The sequence below is a fragment of the Tiliqua scincoides genome, chromosome 3 (genome assembly GCF_035046505.1).
Source record: "Tiliqua scincoides isolate rTilSci1 chromosome 3, rTilSci1.hap2, whole genome shotgun sequence".
In the NCBI taxonomy this organism is placed as follows: domain Eukaryota; kingdom Metazoa; phylum Chordata; class Lepidosauria; order Squamata; family Scincidae; genus Tiliqua; species Tiliqua scincoides.
This window is the reverse complement of record NC_089823.1, coordinates 62948983-62967714: the sequence shown is the minus strand read 5'-3', so window position 1 is coordinate 62967714 and position 18732 is coordinate 62948983. Positions and strand designations below refer to the sequence as shown.

Sequence of the window (18732 nt, the reverse complement as noted above, 5' to 3'; positions counted from 1 at the left end):
TTGCTGGCTTGAAACAGTATGTTTATGTCTCTAAACCTTCCAGTTTCGTGCATTGCCGTGTGCAGCTTAAACAGGCCAGCTTTTGTGAAGAACTGAGTGGAAACACATTTTCACAAGATACTATTGTCTGCCTGTAGAAGGGAACAAATGTTGGACGAGGAAGGGCAATGATCTAGTGTGTGTGGGGCTGCCACCACCTGTTCACTGGGCTTGCTGGCCCCCTCCCAAATACACACTGGGTCTTATTGCAGAGATTTCAGCAAAAAAATTACATGGTGGCCAAAACTCGCTCTGCATACAAGCAAGGAAGTGTTTTGCTTGTGAATGCTTGTGTTTTTTGTTTTGTTTTTGCTCCAGCTGGGATAATTTTAGATCGCACAGGAAACGTAAAGAACACAGGCAAAGGAAACTTGGCAAAAGTAGATGTTCTTCGACTTGAGCCCAGCGTGATGTCTGCTCACACTGACACCTACCCTCAGCCCCCCCCCCCGGAGGATCAGGCCCAGCCACTATTCTGCCAGTGGCAGCAATTTTTTTACAGTGTCCCCAGTGTAGCATCATTCTAGGGCATTGCAGGGGGATGAGACCACTAGAGGGGCTATTTCCCCCTGCCATGATTTAACATTTATGTTGGGGCATGGACTCTGTGAGGGGAATCATGGCTCCTGAGACAAACAATAAAGTCTTACCCTTCCTGATGCCACCCAGGTAATCATACCCCAATGAATGAGGGTGGTTATAAAAGTGTAGATTGTACAACAGGAAAATGTTTGAATTTTTTTTCTTTAACTGAGAAGTAATAGATCGGCTCTGTCAAATGTTTGCTTTCAACAGCTAAAAGGAAGGTGAGCTCTTAATCCATTAAAGGAAACTAGAGTTGCTGGTGTCCATTAAGCATCAGAAACAACATGATTTATGTGAATGGTAGAGCTACATTCTTTTTATTGTCTTCTTTTACTGCACCGAAACTGGACACCCTCTGATCATGTCCAAGTCTCAGCCTGTTCCTACTGACCATTTAGATCAGGGGTGTCCAAACTTTTTGGCAAGAGGGCCATATCATCTCTCTGACACTGCGACAGGGGCCGGAAGAAAAAGAATTAATTTACATTTCAAATTTGAATAAGTTTACATAAATTTACATAAATGAATCTATTAGAGATGGAGCTTATATGAATGAGTGACAGTTTTACAATAGCTTAAGGCCTATAAAAGGCCTTGCATAAAGCAAGGCCAGTCTTTCCTTCGCTGCCGCTGCTGTATCACAGACAAGAAACAGCAAGCCGTGGAGGGAGCCCTTCTCCCACAGTTCACATGGGAGGTGGAACAGTCACCCTCAGGCTGAGAGCAGTTGCATCGGGCTAGCATGGGCTCCAGCAAGTCTCCAGAGGGCCAGAGGTTCAGTGGAGACTGGGGGCTCCCCGTGGGCCGAATTGGGAGTCCCTGAGGGCTGCAAGTGGTCCCCGGGCTGGGGTTTGGGCACCCATGATTTAGATTAAACCCACGTGAGTACGCATCAGCTCGCCCTCCCCCAAGTGTTTAAGGAGGGAGCTGAGTTGAGCCATCCCCTTTCCCTTGTCTTCACTGTTGGCTGCCCTTGGTACTGTCTTCTTACTCTGCCCTGGTCCTGTTTGAAATGGCCTGGAAGAACAGAACATGCAGCATGCTCTGCTTCTCCAGTCATTTCAAACAGGATTGGGGGTGGGTGGGTGGGGGGGAGAGATCAAAGAGACAATGCCCAGGGCAGCTGAGGCTGATGGGAAGGGGGACTCCACCTCCCCATCCCCCAGCCCACTTGACTGCTTTCTTAAGACAACGGTGAGGCAGAGTTGCTGCAGCCTGGTTTTCTTCCCCTCTTTTTCCTACAGTGGCACTGAAAGAAGAAGAACCACTGTGGATCTGTGAGGGGGGCTGTGCACGTATATGCACAGTGTATGCAGAGCTGGCCTGAGACCTTCTGATACCTGAGGTAACAAGCCTAATGCTGCCTCCTTACCTGATGATGAGCCGACCTCTGCTCCTCTTGCTCTCCAGTGTTCTAGCTCAGCACTCTCTTCCCCACCACACTTCCCCTTCCTCTCTGTCCCCCTATTTCTTTTCCATACCAAATAGGAGAAGGAGGAGCAGTGGAGATAGGAGAGGCAGAGATGGGGTCTTGAGGCAACAGCTTCTCTTGGCCTTATGAATGGGCCAGCCCTGGCCATGTGTCTCTCCAAAAACTAAGAAGTGGTTAGTTTCTCAGCAGCCATTCAGTGTATGGAAGGTGAGTATGGTAGATAAGATGTTAATCAGTCCTTGGAAGAAAAAACCCTTTACTTCCTCAGTAAGGGCACTGGATATGCTTAATTATAGGCTGTTGGATCTGACCCTTGTGTCAGAGAGTTCAGTAGAAGGAAGAGTGAACAGGAAGATTTAACATACAGGAAGATTTAACATGAAGTTTTACTGGAACCATCTGGTGGATAATCCAACATGAAGAGTCTATATGTTTTAAATGGCTCAGGGTCACAAAGGTCAAAAGAGAAAAAATTGTCTACTGAGAAATCATGCACAGCAGAGGAGGCCACTGCTTCAGTTGCGTTGATTGAATTTGTTATCCCTATTAGTCTTTAGGAGCTGGCAGAATCGACAGCATCATGCAAGCAAAGAATTCTGGCAGAGCAAAGGCATACCCCGGCTCCCTGGCAGTGGCGTAGCTAACCATGTTGCTGCCCAGCGCAAAAAAAAATTCAGTAGCCCCCCTCCACAGCAATGACATCAAATTTAATTAATTAAATTGGGTCTTTTTATTTGTTAAAGTGGGTGAGAAATGTTAGCTAACATTTTAAAATAGCAAGCATTTGTTGAAAGTACTTGTTGCACTTTTACAGCGCAATCTATCCATATCTACTCAGAAGTAAGTCCTATTGTATTCAATGGGGCTTACTCCTTGGTAAGTGAGGTAAGGTAGGAATTGGGATTGCAGCCTGACACCGTTTGAGAGGTGCAGGAGGGGGCTGGAGACAGCCAGCAGCTGACCTTTCGGAAGTGGAATTGAGGAATTATGTGAATCAATGATGAGGCTGAGCCATGTGCTGTTCAGCGCTCCTGCTGCTGTGCCTTGCATGCTGCCCTCTTCAGGTTCCTGCACATGCGCAGCACTCAGCCAGCTCAGAGCCCAATCCTCTGCATGTCTACTGGGAAACAAGCCCATTCTAGTCAATGGGGCTTACTGCCAGGAAAGTGTGGTAGGATTGCAGCCTCTGAGTCCAATTCTCTGCATGTCTACTCAGAAGCAAGCCCATTATAGTCAATAGGGCTTTCTCCCATGATAGTGTGGATAGGATTGTAGCCTGAGAGCCCAATCCTAGGCATGTCTACTCAGAAGCAAGGCCATTATAATCAATGGGACTTATTCCCAGGAAAGTGGGGATGGGATTGCAGCCTCGGAGGGGAGCCCAATCCTCTGCCTGTCTTCTTAGAAGTAAGTCCATTGTAGTCAATGGGGCTTACTCCCAGGAAGGTGGGGATGGGATTGCAGCCTTGGAGGGGAGCCCAATCCTCTGCATGTCTACTTAGAAGCAAGCCCTACTGGCTTAAATTGCCAATCCAGTTGAGACAATCGGGCTACTGCAATCCTGCCAGGAACTCAGGAGGAGAGAGGACGTGTGGGGAGCAGAGGAGAGATGGGGGGGAAACAATGATCAGCTGGTCCCACTGCACAAGGAGAACCCCCTCCTCAGTCTAGGGTCTCTGGGGATTCCCCCTGCCTGCCTAGCAGGGCTCCACTCTCTCACACACACACACACATCCCCTGTCCTGACCAGCATCTGACTCACTCTCCTCACAAACATACTTCTTCCTCCCTCTCTCAACACAGGCAGGCAGCCTCCCTCCTCTGCTCCCCACACGTCCTCTCTTCCCATGGAAGCCACAGAGGGCTTCAGGGGGTGGCGTGTGGAGCAGGACAGGTGGGGAAATGATGGAGGGAGGGAGGGAGGCCTGGCAGGGTGGGCAAAAAAAAAGAAGGGTGCACGTGTGCCTGAATGAGCGGGCGGACCGGAGAAGTCTTAGCTGCGGGAGGAAAAGAGGGCCAGCCCCTCCAGGGTGCCTGCTGCGACTGCTGCATTCCTTGAGCTCTGCTGGAGGGGAGGGCTAGGCTATACCCCCCCTGTACAAACAAGTGATTTCTTCAATCCCAGCTGCAGGGAGGGGCAACATACATTTGAGCACATTGCTGTGACTGTTGCCCCTCCTCCCTCCAGAGTGCCTGGCACTGGCAGGGCTGCCGGCAGCAGCCCAATTGTCACAAACAGGCGCTGTTGCCTGCAAGTTGTTGCCACCTCAGCCACACTGTTGCCCCCACCCACCCTGTAGCCCGGTGCATGTGCTACCCCCTGCACCCCCTTAGCTACGCTACTGCTCCCTGGCCTGAATGTTCTGCAAGTGTTTGCAGCTCCTGCTCTACATTCATAGAGAAGACTAGTTAGAGATGGGAGCAGGAAAGGCATCTCAGGGAATGGGCCTGTAGCTCAGTGAACAAGCACCTGCAAGGAGGGCTGCAGATGGTCTGAGATTTGCTCCCTGAGATCCCCAAGGAGGGCTGGGAAGGATTCTTGTCTGCAACCTGGAGCTCTGTCATGCTCTTTACAGGACACATGAAGCTGGTGACTGTGCCAAAGTGTTGGAGTTGATGCAACTCTGCTGTCCAGAAGGGGTCAAGCTATGGCCCAGTGACTCTGACCTTTCTACCTGTTCTCTCTGTGATCCTTGTGGGGTGTGGCCCTAACCCTTTATCCTTCCCTTCTCTTCTGAGCACTTCCTCTTGTCCTCTGGCCACTGACCTGTTAAGATGCGCACACCAGGGCTCTGATGCCCAGGCCATCTTGAGCACAAGGCATGCAGAGCGAGGCAGCGCCAGGGCCTTGCTATCTCTAAGTGTTAGCTGAACCTCTGATCCTAATCAGATGCTGTAAATATACACTCAATGGAACTGTAAGTAAATAACTTCTTTTTTGCAACTTTAACAAGCCATTGCCTCTTTGTCTTTTTTATTGATTAGCAGTCAGCCGGGTGAGGGAGGTTCCCTGGGGTGATACCCAAAGGGGGGGTCTGCTGCTTAAGCTACTCTGCTTCCCCCCAAAGAGGAAACTATTTTTAATTTCCTCCAACACGGACTCTGGAGGAGACCTGGGTAGAAGGGGGCCCACAGGAAGCACTTTGATGAGGGATGCCTCAAACTTGTAATGGCCCTGCTCAATAGGAACAGTAAATACTCCAGGCATTGGGGGGGGGGCACTATCACTGAGTGGTAGAACTTTGCATACAAGTTCAGTGCATCCAAGTTTCAATCCTTGGAATCCCCGGATAAGAGCGCAATCCTAACTTCTTATGTCCGTGCTTTCCAGCAGTGGTAAAGTGGTGCCAATGGGATATGTGCTGCATCCTGCAGTTGGGTGTCACTCATGGAGGCTTCCTCAAAGTAACAGATTGTTTGTTCCCTTACCTCAGAGCTGCGTTGCCCTTATGTCAGTGCTGGAAAGCACGAAGGGATTAGGATTGCACCTTAAGTCTGGGAAAGATCCCTGTCTGAAATCATAGAAAGGCTCTGTCAGTCAATATCACCAATAGTATACTGAGAGAAATTTACCTACAGTCTGACTCTGTATAAGGCCAGTTCCTATGAATGCTCAGCCAATTTAGCTTACAAGAAAGACAGCATGATGGGGACGCCTTTAATGAAACCTTAGCAGTATGACTACGTAAGGCGACTGCAATGAAAAACAGCATAAATTCCTTTAAAGTAACATAAAGGAGAAGGGCATGAATGTTAGCTTCTATTAATAGCTGATTCCCTCATTCTTATGAATAATGCCATTGAAGTCAATCCAGCCTTAAGTAACTGCTCTTCCACTCAGGGAAGTGTTGCATCATGTACAATAAAAGGATGAAATGCAATACTTCTAAGGAGAGCATCAAAGGAAAGATTTAAGAAAGAAATAACCATGAGTTCTCATTGTGAGAGTAGTTAATAATGTTTGCAGAAGGACTAAACAGAGCTGAACTAGTATAGTGTAGAATCACTAGAGCATGAGCATCACTAGTGGCTCCGAGAACAAGCCACTACCTCCCATCCACAATATGGGAATAATCATTCTGATCTGCTTCACAAGGTTATTGTAAGGTTTACTGAAGTATTGTGTGTTGCATGCTTTGAACGCTCAAAACTTGCTTAGAAATGGTTTGAACTCACTAGAACAGTGGTTCTCAAACATTTAGCACTGGGACCCTCTTTTTAAAATCAGAATCTGTCAGGACCCACCAGAAGTGATGTCATGACTGGAACTGACATATCAAGCAGGAAAATTGTTAACAATCCTAGGCTGCAATCCGACCCCCACTTATCCAGGAGTAAGTCCTATTTATAGCATTGTTAAAAGCATATACATAGTAGCCTGTTAAAAGTAGAGATCTGTAACATTTCCCCAAATGCAGTCACACAACACGGTTGCATCGAGTCTAATATATTAAAAATAAAATATTGAAATGAATGGGGACTCACCTGAAATTGAACTGTCAGAGAAGAGTACCTGTTTGCTCATCCACAAATGCAAGGACTGGGAATTCCTTAAACAGTGTAAGTGGCTTAAGCTAAGGACCATCTAGCTAGACTGCATTGGGTAATGTTTTTTGCTTTGCCTGCTAAGTGACTCTAGCCAGCATTGGGGGGAGGGGGGGTTTGTGGGCTGAGAGTTTGAGTATCATACCATCTCTATTTTCTGGGCATTACTGGTTACTGCATCCATTTGGTGAAAACTTTTCTTTGTTCTTTCCAGCCAAGCTCAGGCATTTTCTATCAGGCTGCTTGTACTTAAACTACCCATCTTTCTTTTCTTTCTTTTCCATTTTGTTAATTCCTTTTTCTTTTGGACTTTTAATATGCTAGTTATATCTTGACCCTTTGTCTGCCTAGTCCAGGCATACCAGTGGATTTTCATGTCTGTTCACCCTGCAGACTGTAAATGTGGGTTAGATTTTTAAATAAGAACCCCTGGAGTTCAGTGCTCTACTGGGAGAGGTTTTTTTTTCCATATGGCCCTCCTCTGCCTGGTCTCTGTAGCCTGGGATGGTGGCAGCAGATACCAACTTCCAGGGGTTTTTTTCCCATTCAAATACTGGTCTAGTAAAGGGACAGAGGGAAGCAGGACCCAAGCACACTAACCACTAGGGACTACTCCCTTGGTCAAAAAGTTTTCTCCCAGGAGTTACTTTCTCTGACAGTGTTCAAATGAATTTTCAAACATCTCATAAACCATGAAGGGAGCAAGCAGAAACAATGCTATCTGTCAGCACTTTTTGTTTCCTATGGGGGAATATAATGAACTGTACAAGTGGATTAAATGCTAGTATGTGTCTGCAGCTGCAAAGAAATTGGCTTCTTCTTTTCTCAATATTTTTGAAAGCTTGCCAGATTTTGACCAGGTTTATAAATCAAAGGGTGGAGTGAAGGAGAGATGGGATTGAAGCATAGCAAAAATTAGTTTCATCATAGTCTCCTTTAATGGAAGCGTTCCAAAAATCAAACTACCAGGATTCTATTATTTTTTGGCTGCGCAGTTGCCTGTAAACTTTTTATTGCTCCAGCCAGTCATTTAAAAGACTTATATCAAAAGTCTTCTGGGAAGAGAGACTCAATCAAGTTTCTTGCTCTCAAAGAGCTCTGCTAGTGTGGGCCCCATTCATTTCCATCAGACCTTGCAGTGCAGTTCTCTGAGGACCAAGCAGCTGAATGTGATGCGATGAAAGAAGAAAGGAAGGGAAATAAAACCAGTTGGCCTTCTGGCTCCTACATGCTTAATAACTTCCTTGAGAATGAAGGTATTTCTCCACCCTTCCTCCATATATTTTAAGGGTTTTGTTCTTGTTGTTTCACAAAAGAGACTGTGCCTGGACACCCTAGGCATTTTTGTAAACCTTTCTCTCTCTAGAAGCTCTGCAAGAGTCATCAGTGGGTTTGCAGTGAGTTAATGGATTCTACCTGGAAATTAGGTCAAACAATTCAGAAAAAAAATGAAGAAAACTTGGAATCGACTGATCACTGGAGCCATGTATCTTTCCTTGTGTTCAGAGAGAGGGGGCATGCAAAGCAGAAAGTGCTACTGCTGTAATACAACAGGTGACAGTTCCCAAAATCTTTCATAACATTTCTTAGAATCAGGGTACAGGGTTGCCCTCCCAGGATTTAGCCGCCTCTGTGTAATTTGGGGTTTTGTTTTTGTTTTGTATTGTATAGATTCTACTTAGATATTAAACAGAAAGTTTGGTTCATAATGGGGTCATTCCAAAATGTTAACTAGTGTACCTCTGTCCCTCAAAATTAAATAAATGATTAAATTTGAAGTGTGAAGTAGGCATTTGAGAAAAAGCACACCTACTCGTTGATGACCTCAGAGAAGAGCTTTGATGTGACGAAACACAGTGAACATCAACATTACCTAAATGAAGCCAAGTGTACAGTATGATTTTCCCCTGTGATTTATCAAATATTACCAGACCTAGGGAACAGAAGGACGAGTCTGCAAATAGATATTAGTTATGATGTCAATATATGAACTCTGTATGCAAGACCATTTTCTGGGGAGGTGCATTCTAGGAAAGGCTATTCTCAGTGTTAGCGCACATATTGGTGTGCAGAAAGTTCAAGCCTGGGGCCTCTTCTGTGATATTTAAGGGATAGTTGCATTATTCGAAGAGACTACAAAGAGAATGAGGGTTCTGTCACATATCAGCAAGCAAAACAATGCAAAAAGATGCAGGTTACAAATGGATATTTGACAATAAATGTTGTTAATCTTTATTTAAGAATATTACACAAGGATCCAAAGCAAAGCAAGTGACCTTTTCAAATAGCAACATTTGATACATTTCATACAAAAGATAGTGCAGTCAGTAACATCTTTCTAATAATACATTTCTCTTTGGACTACATTACAAATATTTGCAGTCCGGTTCTAAGATTGGGGGAGGGGGGGTTGATGGTGCAAAAAGATTCAAAATAGCATTCTAGGCCAAAGTATCTGCTTGTTATTAAAGTTACAGCTCAATGTTTATAAGTAGAGATGATTCTCCCTTTTATTCAAGATAAGGGAAAAACTACCCTAAAGCCTGGAACAAAAAACCTGACAGTGAGATGGAAGGCACTTCCCTTAGCAAATCATAAGCTTGTTGGCTCCTGTTGAGCTTCTTGTTTTGTTCTTTCCTAAAAATGGTGAGAGGGTTTAGGGCAACACTAGATCTTTACTCTTCTCTCCTCCTGCTTTGACTTGATACTTTAATACTCAGCTATTGTTTAAAGCAGGGGTGTCCAAACATTTTGGCAGGAGGGCCACATCATCTCTTTGACACTGTGTTGGGGGCTGGGAAAAAGAATTAATTTATATTTAAAATTTGAATAAATTCACATAAATGAATTTATTAGAGATGGAACTTATATGAATGAATGAAGGTCTTACAGTAGCTCAAGGCCTTGCACAAAGCAAGGCCAGCCTTTCCTTCACTGCCACTGCTGCACACAGACGTGAAACAGCAAGTAGTGGGGAGAGCCCTCATCCCACAGTTCAGGTGAGAGGTTGAACAGTCATCCTCATGCTGAGAGCAGTTGCATCGGGCCAGCACGGGCTCCAGCAAGTCTCTGGAGGGCCAGAGGCTCATTGGAGATTGGGGGCTCCCTGAGGGCCGGATTGGGAGCCCCTGAGGGCCGCAAGTGGCCCTCAGGCTGGGGTTTGGGCACCCCTGGTTTAAAGATATGCATTGGCCAAGGGGGAAGACTGTCAGTCTTCTAGACCAGCGGTGCTCAAACTTCTGACCACTATGGACTGGGAATGCCTTCCCCATCACAGCCAGCACTTTGAGTTCTGAAGCGTCACATCTCTCCCTGTTGCCAGATCGAGATGACGTGTCTTTGCAGAAATCTGGGCACAATGCCCTCTGTGGCATTGCACAATAGATGCAGCTGACCAGAGCATTGCATCAACCTGATCTGGGGACGGGGAGACATGGCGCTCCAGAACAAGAAGCACCGGTCACGGGAAGGAAGGATTCAGCCAAATGCTGGATCAGGCCTGGTTGTGTTCTAGACCAGGGGTCTCCAAACCCTGGCCGGGGGGGCCAGATAGCAAGCCTCTTTCCAGCCCGCAGCCAACCTCTTGTCCCCTGAAAGCCTCTGGTCCACTCAGCAAGACCAGAACTGTGCTCTGATTGTGTCGGGAGGGTGTTCTGAGGGCCAGAGAGGTTCAGTGAATGAGCCCATTCATTCATTTATTCATTCATCTAAGTTCCATCTCTAATTTATTTATTTAAATTTTATATTTAAATTTTTTTTCCGGACTTCCACACCACGCCAGATATTTGATGTGGCCCTCTGGCACAAAGGTTTGGAGACCCCTGTTCTAGGCAGATGTGTCTGGAGTCTGGTCAACCCTCACGAGGATCTGGGATCTTAGTTTTGGAAGGAGATCTGCACTTGAACAAACAGAGTTGGTGCACAACCTCTTATCTTCCTACTTAACTGCATTGGGAGTGGCCGTTTTTATGGGCTGGCTGCTACTAGCATACAAAAATCTTTTTTAAAATTCCAATTCCCTATCCAACCTGTTTTCTGCATACGTGAAAACACATTTTCTCATTCGTAACTAATATAAAACCTAGATAAATAAGCACCTGCTATAAGGTGAGTATATAACCTTCAGAACCAACTTTTTGATCCTACATGAAGAAATGAACAATGTCAAATAAATAGATGGAGAAATTTGTTCAGTATAGATCAAATTCCACATATCAACTGAAAGGCAATATGTCTGCTATGAATGTTGGCATGTGGCAAAAGCTTCAGAAAAAACAAAAAACAAAGATCACCTCAGTTATCCAGTGGATACACAAAAATAGCTCCACCTAATTAAAAACACTTGATTAGTGATGCATTCTGATAAAGAGGTACATGCTACACTCATCACAGCCAAAACTTTGCTGCCTTTCCTTTGTCAGTAATAAATCCATGCAATATACTAGATAAAATGTTTGTTATGGTTAGTGATTGACGAGGAGTCATACATTGCTGTGTTGCAGCAACACTGTTCTGCGTTCTCTCTCTCTCTGCTCTTCCTTCCTATATTGCTCTTCTAGTTTTTGCTTTTCAGAGTCCATGCTGTACAAGCTAAAATCTGCACTTCTTCGGATTTGCTCAAATTGACTGAAATCTGCCACGTATTTCCCATTTGGTGAGAGGGAAATCACTGGCAGAAACTCATAACCCCAGAAGATCTCCTCTGGGATATATGATGTTCGGCTCTGACAGACAGCACTGGTTGATTCTACTGTGGCGTTCAAGAGGACAACAAGTTCAAAATCTTTTTCTTTCAGGTTTTGGGGCGTCAGATCTCTTAAAGGGCTGTTCTCATCCAAGATATGGTAAAAAGCCAAGGGTAAAATCAAGAAAGGACTTTCAGATGAGGAATCCACATGGAATTTGACACTGGCTTGGTTAAGGAGGAGCCTCTCTCCTTCTTTGGTTTCGTAGGTCTGAAGAAGTTTTCCAGTCAGCTGGCACTGAATCAGAAGGCTCTTTCTCATATTTGCCACTCGGATCACAAGGCAAAGATGTCCATTGTGTTTGGTTATAACTGCACAATGACTGAATTTAATGGTCTCGGCCCGTTTTTTAGGTCTGGCAATTTTGGCAAGGAAGGTGCCAGTGATGAATATTTCAATCAATGTTGTGACAACCAGTTGAGCAACTAAGAGGAAAATGGCATGAGGGCATTCCTCAGTGATAAAGCGGAAGCCATAACCAATGGTTGTTTGGGACTCCAAAGAAAAGAGAAATGCCCCAGTTAGTGAGTCAACATTCATGACACAGGGGACGGTCTTGCGAGGATATCCAGTACCTTCCAGATCTCCATGCAGAAATGCAATAGCATAGTAAATTACTCCAAACAGAAACCAAGTCATTACAAAAGTCGCAGCAAACAAAGTCAGTTTGTATCTCCACTTCATGTCGATGACTGTGGTCCACAGATCTTGGAGGTAAAGCAAGTACATGCCATCTACCTTGTCAATCCTCACATTGCTGTGACCACTTTTGGACATCACACGAGGCCTGCATCTCTTCAGCGTAGCACTGATGCTGCCGTTCACTAATGGGGTTTGTGACATGTTGATCTGTGCGGCTTCCATTGTCAGCACCTCAAACCTAAAGAGAGCGGAAATGGTTAGATAAAAGAAAAGTAGCATGGATATGAGAACTGGGCTCCATATTTAAATAATGGATTTCATTACATTTATATAGGCAAAATGTTGCTGCCTTAGAGCTGCCAAGCAGTGACATTTGATGTCACACTTATTTTCCAAAGCACAAAACAATAGTTTTATCTTCCTGATTTCCATGGAAATATAAACGATTTGTCTCAGAATCTGAAAAATTATTTTACCAAATCAGTCCTATGTTGTATTATGTCATTGGAGATGGAAAAAAAAAAGCCCCTGGACTAGTGAACAGCAATAGATCCAAACAGGACACAAATATTTTATTAACACCCACGAGCTCTGATCCTCCAAATCAATCTTGTACTTATGTCTCCCCTGGAAATGCTGGCAGCATTATTTTTGAAAACATTATTTTGATTGTGATTTGCGCAAGTCAAGTCATCATTTCCAGCTTCTCATTGAACATGGTGCTGAGTCAGAGAGAAAGATAAAATCAAGCAGTTCTGTGAATGCAGAGACAAGAGTTCTGGGAAAGAAATTTTTGCACCTGAAAACTCTTCAAGGCTGTATGCATCATGGGCCTCTCCAGTTTCAAAGAGTTAGTGGAAAGCAGAGGCAATTCGTTTCTAGCACGGCTTTCTAGCCCTGGGGCCCTGCCCTTAGGGCACACACAGAGAAGGCATGGGATCACAAAATTCTCGACGTTTGTTTATTGGTTATCCCACTTCGGTCAAGATGGAGATGAAGTGTGCCTATGTCCAGGACTGAACAAAGCACACAGAAGGAAGCAGGAGGAGCCTGTCAGTTTGATGAGACAAAAAAAAAAAAAAGACAGTTTCCAGGACCAGACAGTGGTTACGTAGTGCAAGGCTGGAGCAAGTTAACAGGAGTTTCCAATAACAAAACTTCCTGCTCTTGGAAAAAAAAAATAAATTCCAAACTTGCATCCTTTGTACTCTGGTAGTTCTGTGCAGCCTGTATTGTTTTGTTCCGTTGTTTGGCTTCAAGAGAGAGCTTTAATAAGTGATTCATTTTTATGAACCACAGGAAAAAAAAGAAACCTTCTCCCTTGTAACTACTTAAAAGAACATTGCTGGAAACCAAAGACATCCTTGTAGTAGAGATGTGTGCCAACCCAGGATAGCAATGTCATTATTCACTATTGCAACTTTCCTGTTTGGTCAGTAGAAGGATATTTATGTTTACAACTGTAAGTGAGTAAGGGCTGGCAGACTGCAGGTGAATGAGATTTTATTTTTGGTTTTCTTTAGCAGCTTGTATACAACAACTTTTGGAGCTCAGCTGCTGTCTTCCAAAGGGAGCTACAAAATAAGTAGGGGAAATGCTCAGATGGTCCCAGTGAAAGAAATTTTGTATGATTGTAAAATCTCCCTCACATACACATTCTGCAACAAGTCCAGACAATAAACAGGAAAAGGAGGTTGCAAATCCCCAGTGATGTGAACAAGAATACAGAGTGGGGAGGGGTAGATCGGGGAAGCAGCTCATCAGCAAATGGTGTTTAGACAAACCCAGAATTCAGGCATGGAATGAGGAAATGGAGCTCATGTAAGGACAGACATATTCCTGCAAGGAAAATCATTAGAAAATGCATGGCCCTGTTAAACAAAGGTGTCCACTACTTATATTGAACTTTGAATAAGTGACTGATATTTAAAATTCCAACAGAGAACAGTCCCAACACTAAACTTTCATTTCACTCTGTTCTGCAAAGACTTGGCCTTCTATAGTGCCCGCATCCAGCCTACAGCCCTGCTTGCTCTCTTATACACAACTGCAGCAAAGTTGGAGAGGTTGTGTGCTGTAGTGGTTAGGGCAGTGTTTCTCAAACTGTGGGTCAGGACTCACTAGGTGGGTCGTGAGCCAATTTCAGGTGGGTCTCCATTCATTTCAATGTTTTATTACTAATATATTAGACTTGATGCTACATGGTATGTGACTGCATTTGGGGAAATGTTACAGACCTGTACTTTTAACAGGCTACTATGTCTATTCTTTTAGTCACTGGGACTTACTCCTGGGTAAGTGTGGGTAGGATTGCGGCCTATGATTGTTAAAAAATTTTCTGCTTGATGATGTCACTTCCAATCATGACATCACTTCTGGTGGGTCCTGATAGATTTTTATTCTAAAAAGTGGGTCTCAGTGCTAAATGTGTGAGAACCATTGGATTAGGGTATTGGACTACGAGCAGGGAGAGACTAGGGTTCAAATTCTCACATAGCTCAGAAGCATCCTGGGTGATGGTGGGCTAATCTTCATACCTAACCTATCTCATAGAGCTGTTATGAAAGCGAGGTGGGTAAGCAGGTATCTTGCCATGAGCTCTTTAGTGGAAAACTGGGATAATAATGTAATCAGGGTAACCAGATAGAATGGAGGACAGGGTGCCTATACCTTTAACCATTGTACAAAAAAGAGAATGTTGGTAGGTGCTGCTCAACAAGGAAGGGTTTAAAAAGCTGCACCTGCCAAGATTCCCTCTGCTATACAATGGTTAAAGATATAGGCACTCTGTCCTCCATTCTATCTGGTCATCTTGAATGTAATATATGCTCTCTGGTGCACAAACTCAGCTTCCATGTGAGTGGTCATGCCTATTCACTGGGAAGGGGCAGGGGATGAATTTACATGCATAGAAAGTGAATGGGGAAATTCTCCAAGTGCCCCTTGAAGCTTCTGCACTCCTAAAGAATAATTGGATTCATGTCCCTGTGGTGACACACAAGCAAGAGTCACTTGGTCCAAATTAGCAAACCTCAAATCTTATCTGATAGGCACCTGTGCTGCTATTTGTGAATCTAATACCCCTGCTAATTGGGTAAGAGGCACTTTTTCAAGTGGGTGCTCCTTTTTTTAGCAGGGGGAGAGTAACTGGCCCACCTCACCCCAGCACTGTCTGTTCTAGTGGCTGTCTGCTGGTATTCATTTGCATCTTTTTAGATTGTGGGCCCTTTTGGGACAGGGAGCCATTTAGTTATTTGATTTTTCTCTGTAAACAGCTTTGTGAACTTTTAGTTGAAAAGCGATATATAAATACTGTTAATAATAATAATCTAATCAAACACTGCAAAAAAAAAAAAAAAAAAAGCAGCACTGGAATTACTTGAGGGCACATGGCCCAGTAAGCAGACCAGGGTGCTTACTCACGTAAAGCAGAGTGGTCAGATAGAATGGAGGACAGAGTGCCTATACCTTTAACCATTGTATAGAAAAGGGAATCTTTTTAAACGCTTCCATGTTGAGCTGCACCTGCCAACATTCCCTCTTCTATACAAGGGTTAAAGGTATAGGCACCCTTTCCGCCATTCTATCTGGTCACCCTGCAAGTAAAGCCACCACAGGGGAAACTTCCCTGCAAGCAGCTACAGAATCAGCCTTTAAACAGCAGGTTGGAGTCCCTACTTTGAAGCAGCTCTGCTGGCAAGGAGGACTCCAGCCTGCTTCTGCCTTTGAACAGTTCCTCTTCATACCCAGATCTACTAGGTAGGAAGGCTCTAACATGCTACTTCTGCTTTGCTTGAGGGATTCATCTAGCACAGTATCTGTCTAGAAATATTAAGATGGTTGGTTGGCAAGCATAAAGAAACATTGAGGCATTAGTGAAACATTTAATCACTTCTCAAAGTCCCAGCCTGTGCCAGCTGTTCCTGGGAAATATCTGAGAGAAACCAGTTTGGTTTTTTCCTAAAAACACACCCTATGATAATTCCTTAAAGAAAAACCCTGACCTGCACCAAGATAGGAGTTAAGCTTCAGGAAAAAAGTTTGCATCTTCCAAAATGTAATGAGTCCCAAGCTGCAGCCAAAGAATGGTTTGGACATTGGGGAAGAGGATGTTAGGATCCAGGGGTCCATGCAACACACTACCCCGGTTCCCCTCCATCTCCCTTCTTTCTGCATTCTTCCTTCCCTCTCAATCTTTATTTGTTAGTTTGACATACACAGTTTGCACTAGAATTCTCTGAATCTAGCATAGAATTACACACAGGTGAGCTAAACTACACGTTACAGTGACAGCATTCTTAGGGATGATGGACTTGATTTTTCTGAAGCAAACAGTAGCCAGATCAACTCCCCATGGATTGGGACCAAAGTGTGGGGGGAGGCAAGCTTTAGCTTTCTGCTTCTTGCCATGGTACTGATCTAGATCAAATCCCCCTACACCTGCTATTTAAGGATAGAAGCTCCCAAGATTCCCAAGGTAAACAGAGAGAGGGGAGGAGAGGAGGAGGATTTACAAGTTTTCTCTGACCATTAAACAAATGCTCCATTTTATTTTCTTTAAAGTTTTACATTGCCTTAGGAAGGAAGATAAGCCTCTCAAGAGAGAGTGCCAAATCAGGAGAGAAGCCCCTAAAGGTGCTGTTCAATATGCCAGCACTGCCTCAACCTTGATCTCAAATGCTATCAGGTGCTTTTAACAGATCTAGCAGGGACACAGAAGAGAGCTGTAGAGGTCAAGCCCTTTAGGGCTTTAACTTGTCAAATTAGCCCACCTTCACCTCTGATGTACATAAAGAACTGGAAAAATCTGCAAGGTTTTTTCCTTCCTAGATTGCTCTGCTTCTGGTGTAGCTTCAGGCTATTGCTTTGGGCTGTTACATAAGAACAGCCCCACTGGATGAGGCCATAGGACCATCTAGTCCAGCTTCCTGTATCTCACAGCGGCCCACCAAATGCCCCAAGGAGCACACCAGATAACAAGAGACCTGCATCCTGGTGCCCTCCCTTGCATCTGGCATTCTGACATAACCCATTTCTAAAATCAGGGGGTTGCACATACACATCATGGCTTGTACCCCGTAATGGATTTTTCCTCCAGAAACTTGTCCAATCCCCTTTTAAAGGCGTCCAGGCCAGTCGCCATCACCACATCCTGTGGCAGACCAACCACACGCTGAGTAAAGAAATATTTTCTTTTGTCTGTTCTAACTCTCCCAACACTCAATTTTAGTGAATGTCCCCTGGTTCTGGCTTACAAGGAGCAAGATCCCCTGGCTGTTGCTTACAAGGAGCAAGATTTCAAGCCTCCTCTGTGACCTACAACAGGCCTCACTATCTATCCTTGTTCCCTTTTCCCTCCATCCCTGGCTGCAGCAATTTTTCATTTTCTCACTGATCTTTCCAGGCAGTGTCTCCTCTACTGTCAATGTTATAGAACTATGAATGTCTGGACCTTGGCCTGAGACTATTAAGTAAATATTAGAATAACATCTCACCAGTCCTTGGTCTCTTCCTCTCTCTCCATTTGTGTTTCTTTATTAGGTAACATACATTCGCGTATCAGCGAAGTCACTTCCTTTCATATCCTGGAATGGATCCCATCCGATCCTGGCCTTTTCCGCCCTGACTTCCTGCATTCTGTTTCTTTCATCATCTCTCTTCTCATGTGATCCTGAATTCCTGTTGTTTATATCTTTAAAGCCCAGAGAACTTCATGTAGGATTCTTTTGGCTGAAGGAGGAGTCCCCCCCTGTTCTCTGCCATTCAAATCAAGAGATGTTAGCCAGGACTGCCATGCTGCATCAGCCCAGTAGACACTCAATTGTACTGTAATGATGGTAGCCTGCTCTAGCTGCATCAAAGCAAAAGACCCCGAAGCAGTCAATAAACCGATTCTCATCCTCCCCACCTCCTCCCTCCCAATTTGACGGAGTTGTGCCTGGAAGTATGAATGAGTGCATTCTTTCCAAACCTCTGTTTTGTTTATTCCAATATTCTCTGTCGTAATACTGCATATTCCAGTTACTCCTATAAATGTGCAGTCCATTTTCGTAGCCTTGTCGATGTGCTGACAAAACGGTGGGTCAATGAGTTCTCCAGCCTGATTTGGAGTTGAGACGGAAAAGATTTCCTTCTGCCAGATTAGAATGCTCCCTTTGCAGGCATCAAAGTGTCTCTTGTTCTCCTGCCAGGAGACAGACTAAAAGGAACTACAGGCCCATCTTGTCCACCTACATCTCTTAGGATGCAGATGCTTAGTAACAAAATATATCCATGAGAAACGTTTCAGGAGTAAAAGATGGCTTTGGGAGAATGAAGGCACTGGTCCCCAGGGCCCAGGAAGACTGGGCTTAATGAGAGTCTGGAAGACAGCTGCAATGGAGTTGCAATTGTGGCATCAGGTGGGGATCATAAGGAGACAGTAGTAGCATGAGTGAGGGGTGTGTGTGTGTGTGTGTGTGTGTGAAAGAGAGAGAGAGAGAAGGATATACTGTCATCAATGTGCGTCAGTGCACATCTGTACTATAATGCCAGTACTCTGGAAATTCCCAGGAATCCTTGCTTCGAAATCTCAGTATCCCTTCCTGTGTACAGAATTACAATTTTCTGAGAAGACAGTCAGGAGGGGAAAACTGCTATGTACCAGTTTAAATCTATAGTTTCAGCATGCCTTGAATATGTTTCTTATGAGCTGTACTTTGCGGGTTGTGCTTGCTTGGATCATTTATGTCCTCCTTATTAACT

The 18732-nt window shown here is 44.5% G+C and overlaps 1 protein-coding gene across 2 annotated transcripts; it reads right to left on the bottom strand.

The window, feature by feature from the left end:
• Positions 1 to 10752: 10752 nt before the first annotated feature.
• KCNJ15 (potassium inwardly rectifying channel subfamily J member 15) lies at positions 10753 to 17514 on the bottom strand. Of its 2 annotated transcripts, none has more exons than XM_066621082.1 (2): positions 17484 to 17514; positions 10753 to 12226 (listed from the first exon to the last, which is right to left on the bottom strand). In XM_066621082.1, exons 1-2 carry the CDS (start codon positions 17510 to 17512, stop codon positions 11083 to 11085), a joined length of 1173 nt encoding a protein of 390 aa, XP_066477179.1. In that variant the 5' UTR covers positions 17513 to 17514; the 3' UTR covers positions 10753 to 11082. The 2 variants fall into 2 exon arrangements, with proteins under 2 accessions (XP_066477179.1, XP_066477180.1); XM_066621083.1 differs by lacking the exon at positions 17484 to 17514 and adding an exon at positions 12788 to 12828.
• Between the last annotated feature and the right edge of the window lie 1218 nt (positions 17515 to 18732).